Here is a 12,653-nt window from a genome sequence, read left to right as displayed (position 1 = left end):
GTCAGCAGGAGCAGGGAGGTCATTCTGCCCCTGTACTCTGCACTGGTTAGACCACACCTTGAGTACTGTGTTCAGTTCTGTGCCCCCCAGTTTAGGAGGGACATTGAGATGCTTGAGCGTGTCCAGAGAAGGGCGACGAGGCTGGGGAGAGGCCTTGAGCACAGCCCTACGAGGAGAGGCTGAGGGAGCTGGGATTGGTTAGCCTGGAGAAGAGGAGGCTCAGGGGTGACCTTATTGCTGTCTACAACTACCTGAGGGGTGGTTGTGGCCAGGAGGAGGTTGCTCTCTTCTCTCAGGTGGCCAGCGCCAGAACAAGAGGACACAGCCTCAGGCTACGCCAGGGGAGATTTAGGCTGGAGGTGAGGAGAAAGCTCTTCACTGAGAGAGTCATTGGACACTGGAATGGGCTGCCTGGGGAGGTGGTGGAGTCGCCGTCCCTGGAGCTGTTCAAGGCAGTATTGGACGTGGCACTTGGTGCCATGGTCTAGCCTTGGGCACTGTGGTAAAGGATTGGACTTGATGATCTGTGAGGTCTCTTCCAACCCTGATGATACTGTGATACTGTATTCATTAGCCATCAAATGCTCAGCATTGAGTGCTGAAGAGTCTTGAGGGGGGGGGTTGCGTCTCTAAAGAGTCTTCATACAGTCTTACAGAATGATACCGTAGATGTGGGAATCAGTGATAACTTTGATACTGTTAATTTCATCCAGTATGTACTCTCCCATGGCAGGGAGGGGTGGCTGTTCTAGAAGCTTTGTGTTTTTTCATTCTTGAACTTATTTTTGTTTTATTCTAGAAAGATAACAGTACTGATTGTTGCCTCAGAAGTAGCAATTCCTTCAAAACAGCAGGAAATACTATTTAAATTGAAGCCTTATCACTCGTGTGTTCATTTTTCCTTGAAACAGGTGATCGAGGAGATACTATAAACTTACCAGGAATGCCAGGCCTTAAAGGAGAAGTTGGTGTGCCAGGCTTAACAGGTATTCATTTCACAGTTGCTCTGGATATAGAAGTTTTCACATACTGAAGTCCACAGAGGAAGGAAGGGGGAGCTTACTGCTAAGCCTGTACTCTCATGGCTGTAATCTCATGACGGGATAGGGCTGGGTGATAGGTCGGACTGGATGACCTTGGAGGTCTCTTCCAACCTGGTTGATTCTGTTCCTGTAGTGTGGCAGGTTCCCAAAGAGGTTCATCTTTTCATTACTGATTTTTTTTTTAATTGAAATGTATCCATTGAGTATGTGCTATGTTTACCTCTTCAACTGAAAGTACAGTTGTAGCACAAAACATCAATCACATGCAACTCCAGTAATCATTCCCATATAGTTTGTTTCCATTGAAGACAAGAGGAGCAATATCAGACCATGATTATAGAAGATGCCATGGCAGAGTCCTGTTCATTTTTAATTGAGTTGATGAGGTAATGTGTTAAAATTTCCCAGCACATGCAAGATGCTGGAACGTCAGTGTCATATTCCACATGATTTGGGGGATGCTTACAAAAACAAATGTAATGATGGTTTGGCTAGCGTACTGTAGATCATTCATTTTGTCCTAGGTCATGCAAACACCCTGCGGTGAGAAGAATGCCTTTTTGTGGCAAGATCGGACCCATTCGATAGCCATCCTCACATCGTGCATGTTAGCTTAGGGTTATAGTGAGATTAGTTACAAAAAAATTACTGCTTTTGTGATTTTTCCAGGCACAAGAGGAAACATAGGACCAAAAGGTGAAGGTGGTGATCCTGGTTTCCCTGGCATTGAAGGCATCAGGGGCACGCAGGGTGTCCCTGGCTCTGTGGGACAGGAAGGTAAAATATTCTTTTTAACACTCTAAAGAATAAAACTATTTTAAAAGAGAAAGGAAAAAAAAATATCTTTTTCCCTTTGAAAGAAAGTCATGAAGATTTTTATATGTTGCTCATTCTGCAAGTCTGTAAAGAGCAGTGAAAAGGATGTGGAACTCACAGCTCAAGAGGAGATTTCAAAAGCGTAGCTGCTTCATACTAATCTCTTTTTGTTTGTAGCAATGGTGCCCAGTCAAAGTGTTTCATTGCTGGCATACTCAAGTACCCTAAAGCTGTCTCAGCACCATAAGGAGTGGCTTTTCAAAGCTCTTTTCTGCCATAAATGAGAACAATATCCCTTCTGACCTCACACTCAGGAACCTTTAAGCCAAGCTCACTGGCCAACTTTACAAGAGGAACCAAAGTCAGGTTCAGCCCTGGATGTGTCACAAACTCAGAGCTTAAGAACATGTCTTACTGCAGAAGGAGCATGAAAATGGGCTTTGAGAACAGTTGCTCCACATCTCTCATATAATTACAGAGCTTAGAAACTTCCAGCCAAGACTGGAGCAATTTTGGTAGGTACCTCACTGTGAAACAGTCCTTGTTTGATCAGCTTTCCAGTTGGAAAGGCAAAACAGACGCAACAGAAGGAGAAACTGAAGTGCACGTGAATTAGCTTACTTATTGTATCTGGCAATAGAAGTAAAATCAGCTTTTTAGTATAGGAGAAGCACAGTGTGTTTCTGAGCTTGTCAGAAACCTGGAGTTTGTAATGAATTGTTTTGTTATTCCTCTTCACTTGGATGAGCGGTGTCAGTGTCACACAATGACAGGAAGGGAAAGCCTTCATTTTCCTACCTGGGAGAGTGAAGGTAGTAAAAGCCCAGGTTTTGCTGTTGGTTTTAAGGATGCTCATGAGCAATTATTCATTATTGTCACACAGGTTTGCCGGGGCTTGTTGGACCCCCAGGGCAACAAGGAAGCTCTGGGACACCTGGATCTAAAGGCGAAAAGGGAACTCGTGGCTGGCCTGGCTTACCAGGACAACCAGGTATTCATACAGCTTCAGCTATTCAGTCTTATCAGTGCAAGCACTTGCTTTTGTTCTGTTGGGGTGAAGAAGGGGGGAATCTTTCTGCAGCTCAGAGTGGCAAGAGTTCCCTCTAATAAACATTTATTCCTTATAAAGTCCAGGTGCATTAGTGAAGGCCCTTGTTGCTCATTTCTCATTTATGGCTTCTGAAGGACTGTGGTTTATCTTGATTTCAGTAAAGCATTTGACACTGTCTCCCACAGCATCCTTGCAGCTAAACTGATAGTGAGGTGGATTGGGAACTGGTTGAAAGGAAGAAGTCAGAGAGTTGTGGCTAATGGGATGGAGTCTAGTTGGGGGTCTGTAACTAGTGGAGTCCCTCAAGGGTCAGTACTGGGACCAGTACTATTCAATATGCTAATCGGTGACCTGGATGAGGGCACAGAGTGCACTGTCAGCAAGTTTGCTGATGACACCAAACTGGATGTAGTGGCTGACACACAGGAGGGATATGCTGCCATTCAGTGAGACTTGGAGAGGCTGGAGAGCTGGGCAGGGAGAAATTGAATGAAGTTCAACAAGGGCAAGTGTAGAGGCTTGCACCTGGGAAAGAACAACCCTGGGTATTAGCATAGGTTGGGGACTGACCTGCTGGGGTGCAGTGAAGGGAGAAAGGACCTGAGGGTCCTACTGGATGGAAGGTTGACAATGAGCCAGCAATGTGCCAACAACTGGCCAAGAAGGCCAATGCCATTCTAGGGGCTGTGGTCAGTCGGTCGAGAGTTCTCCTCCCCTTCTACTCTGCTCTGTTGAGGCCACATCTGGAATATTGTGTCCAGTTCTGTGCCCCTCAGTTCAAGAAGGACTGGGAACTGCTTGAGAGAGTCCAGTGCAGAGCCACAAAAATGGTTAAGGAAGTGGAACATCTTCCTTACATGGAGAGCTGAGGCTCTTTAGCTTGCAAAAGAGGAGACTGAAGGGTGACATCATTCATGTTTATAAATATGTAAAGGGTGAGTGCCAAGAGGAGGGGGTCAGGCTCTTCTCAGTGATGCCCAATGACAGGATGAGGGGCAATGGGTGGAAGTTGAGGCATAAGAAGTTCCATGTAAACATGAGGAGGATTTTTTTTCCCTGTGAGGGTGACAGAGCACTGGAACAGGCTGCCATGGTGGGTTGTGGAGTCTCTCTCTCTGGAGATATTCAAAACCCACCTGGATGTGTTCCTGCATGAGCTGGTTTAGGTGATCCTGCTCTGGCAGGAGGATTGGACTAGATGATCTTTCAAGGTCCCTTCCAGCCCCTGGTGTTCTGTGATTCAATGATCCAATATCCAGTGTTAAGGATAAATGAGTTACAGCTCAGATAGCATTCTGCTACGAAACACAACTGGTAGTCTAAAATGAAGGTGTTTGTATCTCCCAGGATACAGCATCTCATTGGTTGACACAATTACTTAATATTAAGAGTAACTTCTTTTTTCTCAGTAGAGCATCTCATTGGCTGACATGTAATTCCTTCATATTAAGAGTAACATTTTTTTCTCTCCAGTACTGTGAGAAATTGCCCTGCTTTTTGTAAGGTTCATCTATCTGAATGTGCATCAAATCTAAGTTAATACAGTTATGAAGGCTGCCTTTATAGATAATGAAGGAAGAGAAAAACACTTATTTTTGTGAAGGTTGAGCTGTCCCCCAGAGCTCTGGCCACTGATTAGAGATATCTCTCTAGCTTTAACATCATGCTTTACACTTTGACAGGCAGAAATATTAACTGTAATAGCTGCAGCTCCAGCAGCTATTAGATATTTTGTTATGGTTTTGTTGCTTTTTAAAATGACACAGAGGGAATTCCTCCTGATGAGAGCTTCATTATAATCACATTTAGAGCTTACAATTATGCTATAATTGTCTTGGTTTGAGGATTTTGGAAAGCTAAATAGTTATTAACAAAATTCTGGCAGTAAGACTGGAACTAATGGCATGATACCAGAGACACTTAAGAAAATATCTCATGTTGAGCTTACTGGACAATAAGAAAACTTCCCAATCACAAAACCATGTTGTGGTGTTCTTGTAATGACCTGGGAGTGCTGGTGGATAACAAGTTATCCATGGGACAGCAATGTGCCCTTGTGGCCAAGAAGGCCAATGGGATCTTGGGGTGTACTAAGAAGAGTGTGTCCAGCAGATCAAGGGAGGTTCTCCTGCCCCTCTACTCTGCCCTGGTTAGATCTCATCTTGAGTACTGTGTTCGGCTGTGGGATCCCCAGTTTAAGAGGGATGGGGATCTGCTGGAGAGGGTCCAGTGGAGGGCTACAAGGATGATTAAGGGACTAGAGCACTGCCTTATGAGGAGAAGCTGAGGGACCTGGGACTCTTTAGTCTGGAAAAGAGAAGACTGAGAGGGGACTTATTAAATGTTTATAAACATCTGAGGTCAGCTCAGGAGGTGGGGGGACAGGCTCTGCTCACTTGCTCCCTGTGATAGGACAAGGAGCAATGGGTGTAAGTTGCAGTACAGGAAGCTCTGCCTCAACACAAGGGGGAACTTCTTTACTGTAAGGGTCACAGAGCACTGGTACAGGCTCTCCAGAGAAGTTGTGGAGTCTCCTTCTCTGGAGACTTTCAAGGCCTGTCTGGATGTGTTCCTCTGTGATCTGTGCTAGACTGTGGCCCTGCTCTGGCAGGGGGGTTGGACTTGATGATGTCTTTGGGTCCCTTCCAATCCCTAACATCCTGTGATCCTGTAAGGAATTAATTTGCATACACTACACAAGATTTTAATACAGAATAGTATTTATCCCTCAATTTAAGGTTTTTTTTTTTGCCTCAGAATATATATAGACTCATGGAAACTATTTTGATAACCACTAATGCAATTTTCAAACAGGCTTGCCTGGCTCAAGGGGAATTGGTGGACTGCATGGTTTACCAGGCACTAAGGGCTTGCCAGGATCACCAGGTAAGTGAGATTTCTGGCTGTTCATAGGTACAGCATTGTGCTGGCTGCAAGTCTGGCCAGTGACTTTGCAACGTGACCTTCTTAACTGAGTCATCTAAAGCGCAGTGTGGAACTTGCTTTATTATTGCAGAATCTGGCAAACAACTTAATACACTATGTGCTGCCTCACATATGTGTTAGAACACAACTTCAAACTGTAATTTCTTTTCTCTTAAAAAGCTAAAGCCTCAAGGTTTTAGGTGGGGTTTTTTTGGGGTTTTTTTTCCCCATTATGAGCCATTTTTTCAATTAACCTTATGTATTAGTGAATCTACCTCATGTATTTAGTAAATCCACACACTCTGTAGTGTACTGTGTTAGCATGCTGATATATTGTAACATGTGGAAACATTTCAGCTTTCCTCCTAATTTTTAACAACTCCACAACAGGTCCAGATGGCTATGGCTCTGCAGGGATGCCAGGTGCAGTGGGTGACAAAGGGGAAGCAGGAGAGCCAAGCAGAGTGGAAGGCAGCCGAGGACCGCCGGGTCAGAAAGGAGACAGAGGTGTCCCAGGTTTGTATTCCAGAGAATGAGATCTACTTACTATTTGCTTCAGCTGTAGGTGTTAGAGATGTCACAAAATGTGTTGCAGTGTAGACAATTGTATCAGAGAGCTCCTGATGTGGGAAAGGTCCCTGTTTGGAGCCAGTATTGCAGCTCAGCCAGCCCTTCATTGAAAGTAGTGATGTGTATTGCCCAATGCCAGAGGAAACCAGCCCCTCCAGGACAGCCTGGGTCCTTCCCTATGGTAGTAGCATCTTGTAGCACCCACTGAGCTCAGCACAATGCAAATGTCAGAGGGTACTCTCAGCCATCAGCTCCCCATATATTTTTAATGAGGCTCCTGCTACACAAATGCTATGAATTTTCCCTTTCCTTTCTTCATGTCTGTCCTCCTCTATTCCTGTCTTTCTTTATTGAAAGTCTGTCCATTTTTACCTCACCATTCATCAACATGTGATCATCCCACTGATCCTCCTGGACCTCCAGTCCATGCACAGCAGTTTCCTTGTACCATTGCCTATTGTCCAGTGTATGTATACAACTTTCCAGCTCAAACCTACCTTATTGTAGCAGGCTGCACTTATCTCAGTGTGGTTCACCACCAGCTTTTCCACCAGGGAGCAACTGTATTGCCATTATGGATGAAACAACTAATTACAGGATATTTTTAGGAAGTTTCCCAAAATTTTGGCTCTGAAAGAATGAAGAACTGGCACAGATACCTTACTGCCTTTTGCCTACTTGGTTCAATTGCTCATTTTTATTCTTTTGTGGTAGACTTTGCTGTTATTAACTTGCTGTGCCGCTTCAAACATGACTCAGAGATTTATTATCAAGCCCTGGAAGAAACAACAAATCCACTTATTCATGTTTGCCTGTCATAATCAATTCATTTTAAAACAAAAATTCATAATCAGAAGAAATGTTGTGGTTTCCTCACAACTTGAATCCACTTGAACTAATAATCTGCCGTTGGCAGATTTTTGACCTTTTAATGCTTTTACCTGTAGAGAACTTCAAGGATTCAAGCTTTTGGTTTTAACTGACCCCTAAGTGCCTAATGACCCCTGACTCCACAGGACTCAGAAAGAACAAAGCTACTTTCTTGTCAGCTTCAATATAACTACAACATTTTGATCACTTCCTATCCTGAATCAGTATCAACACCTGGCATTTCACATCATGAGATGTAATTAGCTGTCCTGAGAGCTTTGGCACAGAATTAGTATTTGATTGTTTTAAGAAAAACTTCCATAATATAATTGGGGGGGGGAAAAAGAAGAAAACAAAACCCAGTGAGAACTGAAACTGGTTTCCAGTTTGAAAATGCCATTCTTTATACTTAGCCTAAGATGAGTCGTGCAATGTGATTGTGCATGTTTCTGGCACTACCGATTGTTTCTTCTCTTCCTTTCAGGAATCCCGGGACCCTTGGGTATTCCTGGGCAGGATGGGTTTCCAGGCCTTCCTGGGGTTTCAAATATATCAGGATATCCTGGTGATAAAGGCTCCCCAGGTCTAGATGGAGTGCCAGGTAATTCATGCCTTGCTCCCCTCGGGCAACAGCAGAAGATTAAGTGCTGGGTTAGCAGCAGCAGTCATTGTTATTTCTGTGTTGATTCAGAAGAATATCCCAGTATAATAGCTGGACAGAACTAATGGTACATAAGATAACAGGGACAAACAGCTTGAAAGAAAAAGCCAGTTCCTCCAGGTTGCTTTGAGGGTTTAATTTTCATACAAATAATAGATTTAATCACACAGAATTCTTTGGACAGTTTTCAGAAGCGTTATGCAAATTTACTACTTGAAAATCTGAGGCCTATGACAGATTTGCAAGACTACAGAATATTTTCTTAATAACTTACAAACTTGTCTCACGTGAAATTACCTTGCAAAGTAAGTTACCTTGGGAAGGATTAGCTCTTCTCTGTGAAATTCCATGCTATAAGCCTGCCTCCCTCACAAGGGACATTGTAGCCAGGTGGGGGTTGGCCTCTTCTGCCAGGCGACTAGCAAGAGAACAAGGGGACACAGTCTCAAGTTGTGCCAGGGTAGGCATAGGCTGGATGTTAGGAGGAAGTTCTTCCCAGAGGGAGTGATTGGCATTGGAATGGGCTGCCCAGGGAGGTGGTGGAGGCACTGTCCCTGGAGGTGTGCAAGAAAAGCCTGGATGAGGCACTTAGTGCCATGGTCTAGTTGACTGGCTAGGGCTGGGTGCTAGTTTGGCCTGGATGACCTTGGAGGTCTCTTCCAACCTGGTTGATTCTATGATTCTATGATTTAGGGCAAATACAAACCACTCTGTCTCTCTGTATTTAAAGGCCTGTTGTTTATTGGACTCTACAGTCATTTCAAACTGTAGTGCCGTGGTGAAGAGCTTGTAGAAGAAGTTGCAGGTGTCCTATTATCATCTTCATTTGATGCATGGAAGTTTTTATGTAAACTCAGCAAATAACCAACATGTCACAAACGCTGTACAACAAGCAAACCAGTTGAAAGCCAACAAAATACCTGTGTCTCCAAATAGAGAATATTTGTTGGCCCAACTGCCTACAAATTAGGCAGTTAATCATTGGATTTAAAAGCAATAATAGAAGCAGTTGGGAGAGTGGGAATGGAAGCACCATCTCCCAGCAAAAATGGTGAGACAGGCGTGCCTCACTTGTACTTTGCCACAAGTAATCCAGCTTCATCAGGAAGCACGAGAGATGCCCCACTCAAACCCCTAGTTAGTAAATCCCTCTCTCCTTGGATACAAGGTCCAAATGTCGTCTTAGGCAGCAGAGGTAACTGAAGAGAAACATGTCAGGTTTGCCTTCAGAAAATGTGTACTTCTGGAGAAAGATGTTCCCATAATTCTCAAGACAGCATGAAGTAGTTTGTATCAACTGAAGCAGTAAGACACACAGAACAGTAATTTCTTGGTTTATTTACCACCTGGCACTGAGTCAGATACTCTCTACTCTCTAATTTCTCCCCAGTTACTTGGATAATTTAGGATGAGGCAAAGAGGCACCTAGTTAAGTGGGACATTTGCTGGGGCAGCAGTAGCTCAGTGAAGGCTGTATCTTGGCAAATACCCCACTTCTGCTGAAATCTTGCTTGAGATAACACTATGCTTTGTGGGAGCTCTTCATGCTCTATTTCTTCTGCCACTGCTGCAGAAGGGTATGCCAGCCTGTGTGCAGGAGCACTGAATAATTCCACTGGGGAGCTAAGCATCGGCTCCCTGCTTAAATTAAGGAAATAAAACCTAATGGGATACAATTAGGTAGCATCATTGTTTTCCCCTGTCTTAAGTATAAGGAGCTTACAACCTGTATGTGCTCTGAACAGGCTACCCGGGACTACAGGGGCAACCTGGAATACCAGCTCCACCAGGAAGCAAAGGAGAAAGTGGTCTAATAGGTGTGATTGGAGAAACGGGTCCAAAAGGAAGTAGAGGTGATCCTGGATTACCAGGGAGACCTGGTGTTCCTGGGTATCCTGGACCAAAAGGTAAGAATGAGAAACACTGACCTTGGTTGAGGGCAGAAGAACCTCCTATGCCACAACCCCTGTAATAACAAACACAATTTGTGCACTCACTTGATCTGTGTTGCAATGTAACAATGCCACCTGCCCTTTTGCATTAAAGGTCGTAAGGGCGAGCAAGGTGTCATCGGCTTCATGGGCGCAGTAGGATTTCCAGGTGATCTGGGGCCCATTGGACCCAAGGGAGACAGGGGAGTAACTGGTGAGTAAATGAAGTCAGATACCTAACTCCTTTCTAAATGACTCATTTTGCAACTCCACAGAGCTGATCTAACTGCCCCTGCCTTGAGCATGAGCTAGATGAACTCTGGAGTCTCCTCCAACCCATATGACTCTGTGTGGCCCCTGGCAAATGCCTGAATTTAACATGGGTAGTCAAGTTTTTGCCTCTGAGGGAGCTGGGGTTGTTTAGCCTGGAGAAGAGGAGGCTCAGGGGTGACCTCATTGCTGTCTACAACTACCTGATGGGACATTGTAGCCAGGTGGGGGTTGGCCTCTTCTCCCAGGCAACCAGCAATAGAACAAGGGGACACAGTCTCAAGTTGTGCAGGGGAAAGTATAGGCTGGATGTTAGGAGGAAGTTTTTCACTGAGAGAGTGATTTCCCACTGGAATGGGCTGCCCAGGCAGGTGATGGAGGCACTGTCCCTGGAGGTCTTCAGGAGGAGACTGGATGAGGCACTTGGTGCCATGGTCTAGTTGACTGGCTAGGGCTGGGTGCTAGGTTGGACTGGATGATCTTGGAGGTCTCTTCCAACCTGGTTGATTCATTCATTCTCTATGAATGTATTTTGTATGAGGTGCCAGCTCCAAAATCAGAGCCATTTTAGGGGTTAAAAGAAAAAAAGGAGAAGAATTCCTGATCTAAACTAATCCTTCAGAGTAGACATACTGGATATTTAGAAATATCTTCAAAATCCTTCACTCCATCTAAACCATCAGTTTTGTGCCTCCCAAACCCCACCAAAAACTCTGCTGGACCTCAGTGTGCTCCTGGCTGCTTAGGGAGAACTTTCCAGGTTCCCACATCATTAGTGAGGGAGCAGTAGCATCATTCATTTCCTTCTGCTTATCTGCATGCTGTCCAAGAGAAAACAATCCCCATATGCATACAAGTTCCTGCAGTATAATAAATGCAGCTGCTGTACTGAGGTTGGTGAGACCACAGTCCCTCTCTCACACATGCAGCCGTGTAATAGCAACATAGCTGGAGATGATAGCATATTAAATAAAATACAGGTTGGGTTTTTTTTAATCAGACTATTTTATCTTGCTTCTAATTGCAGGCTTTCAGGGCCCTCCAGGCTCTCCTGGTCCGACCCCTCTTCCTCCAAGGTTGGTTGCTGAGCAAGGTTCACCAGGCCCCCGTGGAAATATAGGACCTCAGGGAAGCCCAGGAGATACAGGACCTCAGGGTCCACCAGGCGATCCAGGTAGGAATCACACACTGAGAATGAAAGCTTAGCTTCCCTTAGCAGAGTGAGGCCACCAGCAGACTGCTTTGGCTTTCTTCTACTTTAAATTCCATAAGTCATAAAGGAGAGGCAAATTTTGGTCTCTCAGAGATAGGGCTTGACATTTTTTCCTCCTCCTAGCACTCAGAACATAAGCAAAACTTCGACATCACTCACATAGCCAAAGCAGCACCAGATTTCTGTGGTGAAAATGTGCAGTTAATCCAGGGAATGTAGTGTTGGTGACGTGTGGACCTGATGCAGTGCACCTCTTGCTACTGGCCTCATCAGAGATGCATAGTGGTGGCAAGAGTAAAACATTAGGACTGTGAGGCTCATGCAGTCTTGATCCCAGCAGTCTTTTCCAGTGATATCACTGCTTTTTGCCTGAGCAAGAACCATAGGATCTTGCCTTTAGCATAGAATGGTAAACCTGGTAGATAGGACCAATCATACACAAGTAGAGCACATGTTAACAAAGTGGGTAGCATGTTGATACCTCTGCAATCATTGTTTGTAATCATTATTGGTACAAGGTTTCAGAGGCTCACCTGGGGAAGCAGGACTCCAGGGCACAGGCGGTATTCCAGCTCCTCCTGGCTCCAGAGGTGAACAAGGACCATCAGGTTTTCAGGGTCCAGTGGGATTTGAAGGTATGAGTTGTCATGCAGCACTTCTTTCCTGTTTCACTGCCATAAATTGTTCTGTGGTTATGTCACTGGATGGGGAGGAGGGGGGAGGGAGAGAAAGTTTCTGTCTTCAGAGCTTCTTCAAAAGGAAAACTAAGTTTTAATGCTTATTGAAAGCAGTATTTTTGGAATACGTTTTGATAGATGTGGAAGTCAGCCCACTTCTATGAGTGAGTTTGTTTTGATCTGAGTGTACTTCAGTATTGGTTTTCTCTTAAGTATTTCTGCCTCATGTTCTACTAATAGTCCTGGGAAAGGGCAGATGATATTTGGATGGATGATGTTTAGGGAAATGTGTTTGTAAAAGAAGTATCTATGTCCTTATCCAATTGAAGAGCAGAATGATTACTACCTTAATTAGCTAAGTACACTGAGAAAAAGCTATTTGCAGAGTGTAGCTTCTACCATATGAAGCAAAAGCCACTGGTTTATTTTGGACTAAGAAATGGTTTCAAAGTAAAAATGTGATCTGTACTGTACAAAGCATGCTCAAGTTTATCAAAGCTTTATATGTGACTTTCCCTGGCTCCGAGAGTGAAATAACATCATCTTAGAGAGCAGGGGGCCTGATCCAGCACCAATCTACTTCAAAAGCTGTAATCCTAGAACTACAGCTCCTTTACAGATAATTT

At 44.4% G+C, this 12,653-nt stretch overlaps 1 protein-coding gene across 1 annotated transcript in view; it reads left to right on the top strand.

Annotated features, from left to right (window-relative positions):
• COL4A2 (collagen type IV alpha 2 chain) overlaps window positions 1-12,653 on the top strand; it is a 164,089-nt gene that overhangs the window by 145,837 nt on the left and 5,599 nt on the right. Inside the window, exons 36-45 of the mRNA XM_064143763.1 lie at window positions 912-986; window positions 1,713-1,820; window positions 2,743-2,850; window positions 5,725-5,796; window positions 6,226-6,351; window positions 7,760-7,876; window positions 9,682-9,843; window positions 9,983-10,081; window positions 11,165-11,311; window positions 11,869-11,985. Coding sequence (XP_063999833.1) covers window positions 912-986; window positions 1,713-1,820; window positions 2,743-2,850; window positions 5,725-5,796; window positions 6,226-6,351; window positions 7,760-7,876; window positions 9,682-9,843; window positions 9,983-10,081; window positions 11,165-11,311; window positions 11,869-11,985 — 1,131 coding nt within the window. The remainder of the gene's footprint in view (window positions 1-911; window positions 987-1,712; window positions 1,821-2,742; window positions 2,851-5,724; window positions 5,797-6,225; window positions 6,352-7,759; window positions 7,877-9,681; window positions 9,844-9,982; window positions 10,082-11,164; window positions 11,312-11,868; window positions 11,986-12,653) is intronic.

This window comes from Pogoniulus pusillus, chromosome 5 (genome assembly GCF_015220805.1).
Source record: "Pogoniulus pusillus isolate bPogPus1 chromosome 5, bPogPus1.pri, whole genome shotgun sequence".
NCBI lineage: Eukaryota > Metazoa > Chordata > Aves > Piciformes > Lybiidae > Pogoniulus > Pogoniulus pusillus.
The sequence above is the reverse complement of the archived record's forward strand: the minus strand, read 5'-3'. Positions and strand labels throughout refer to the sequence as shown.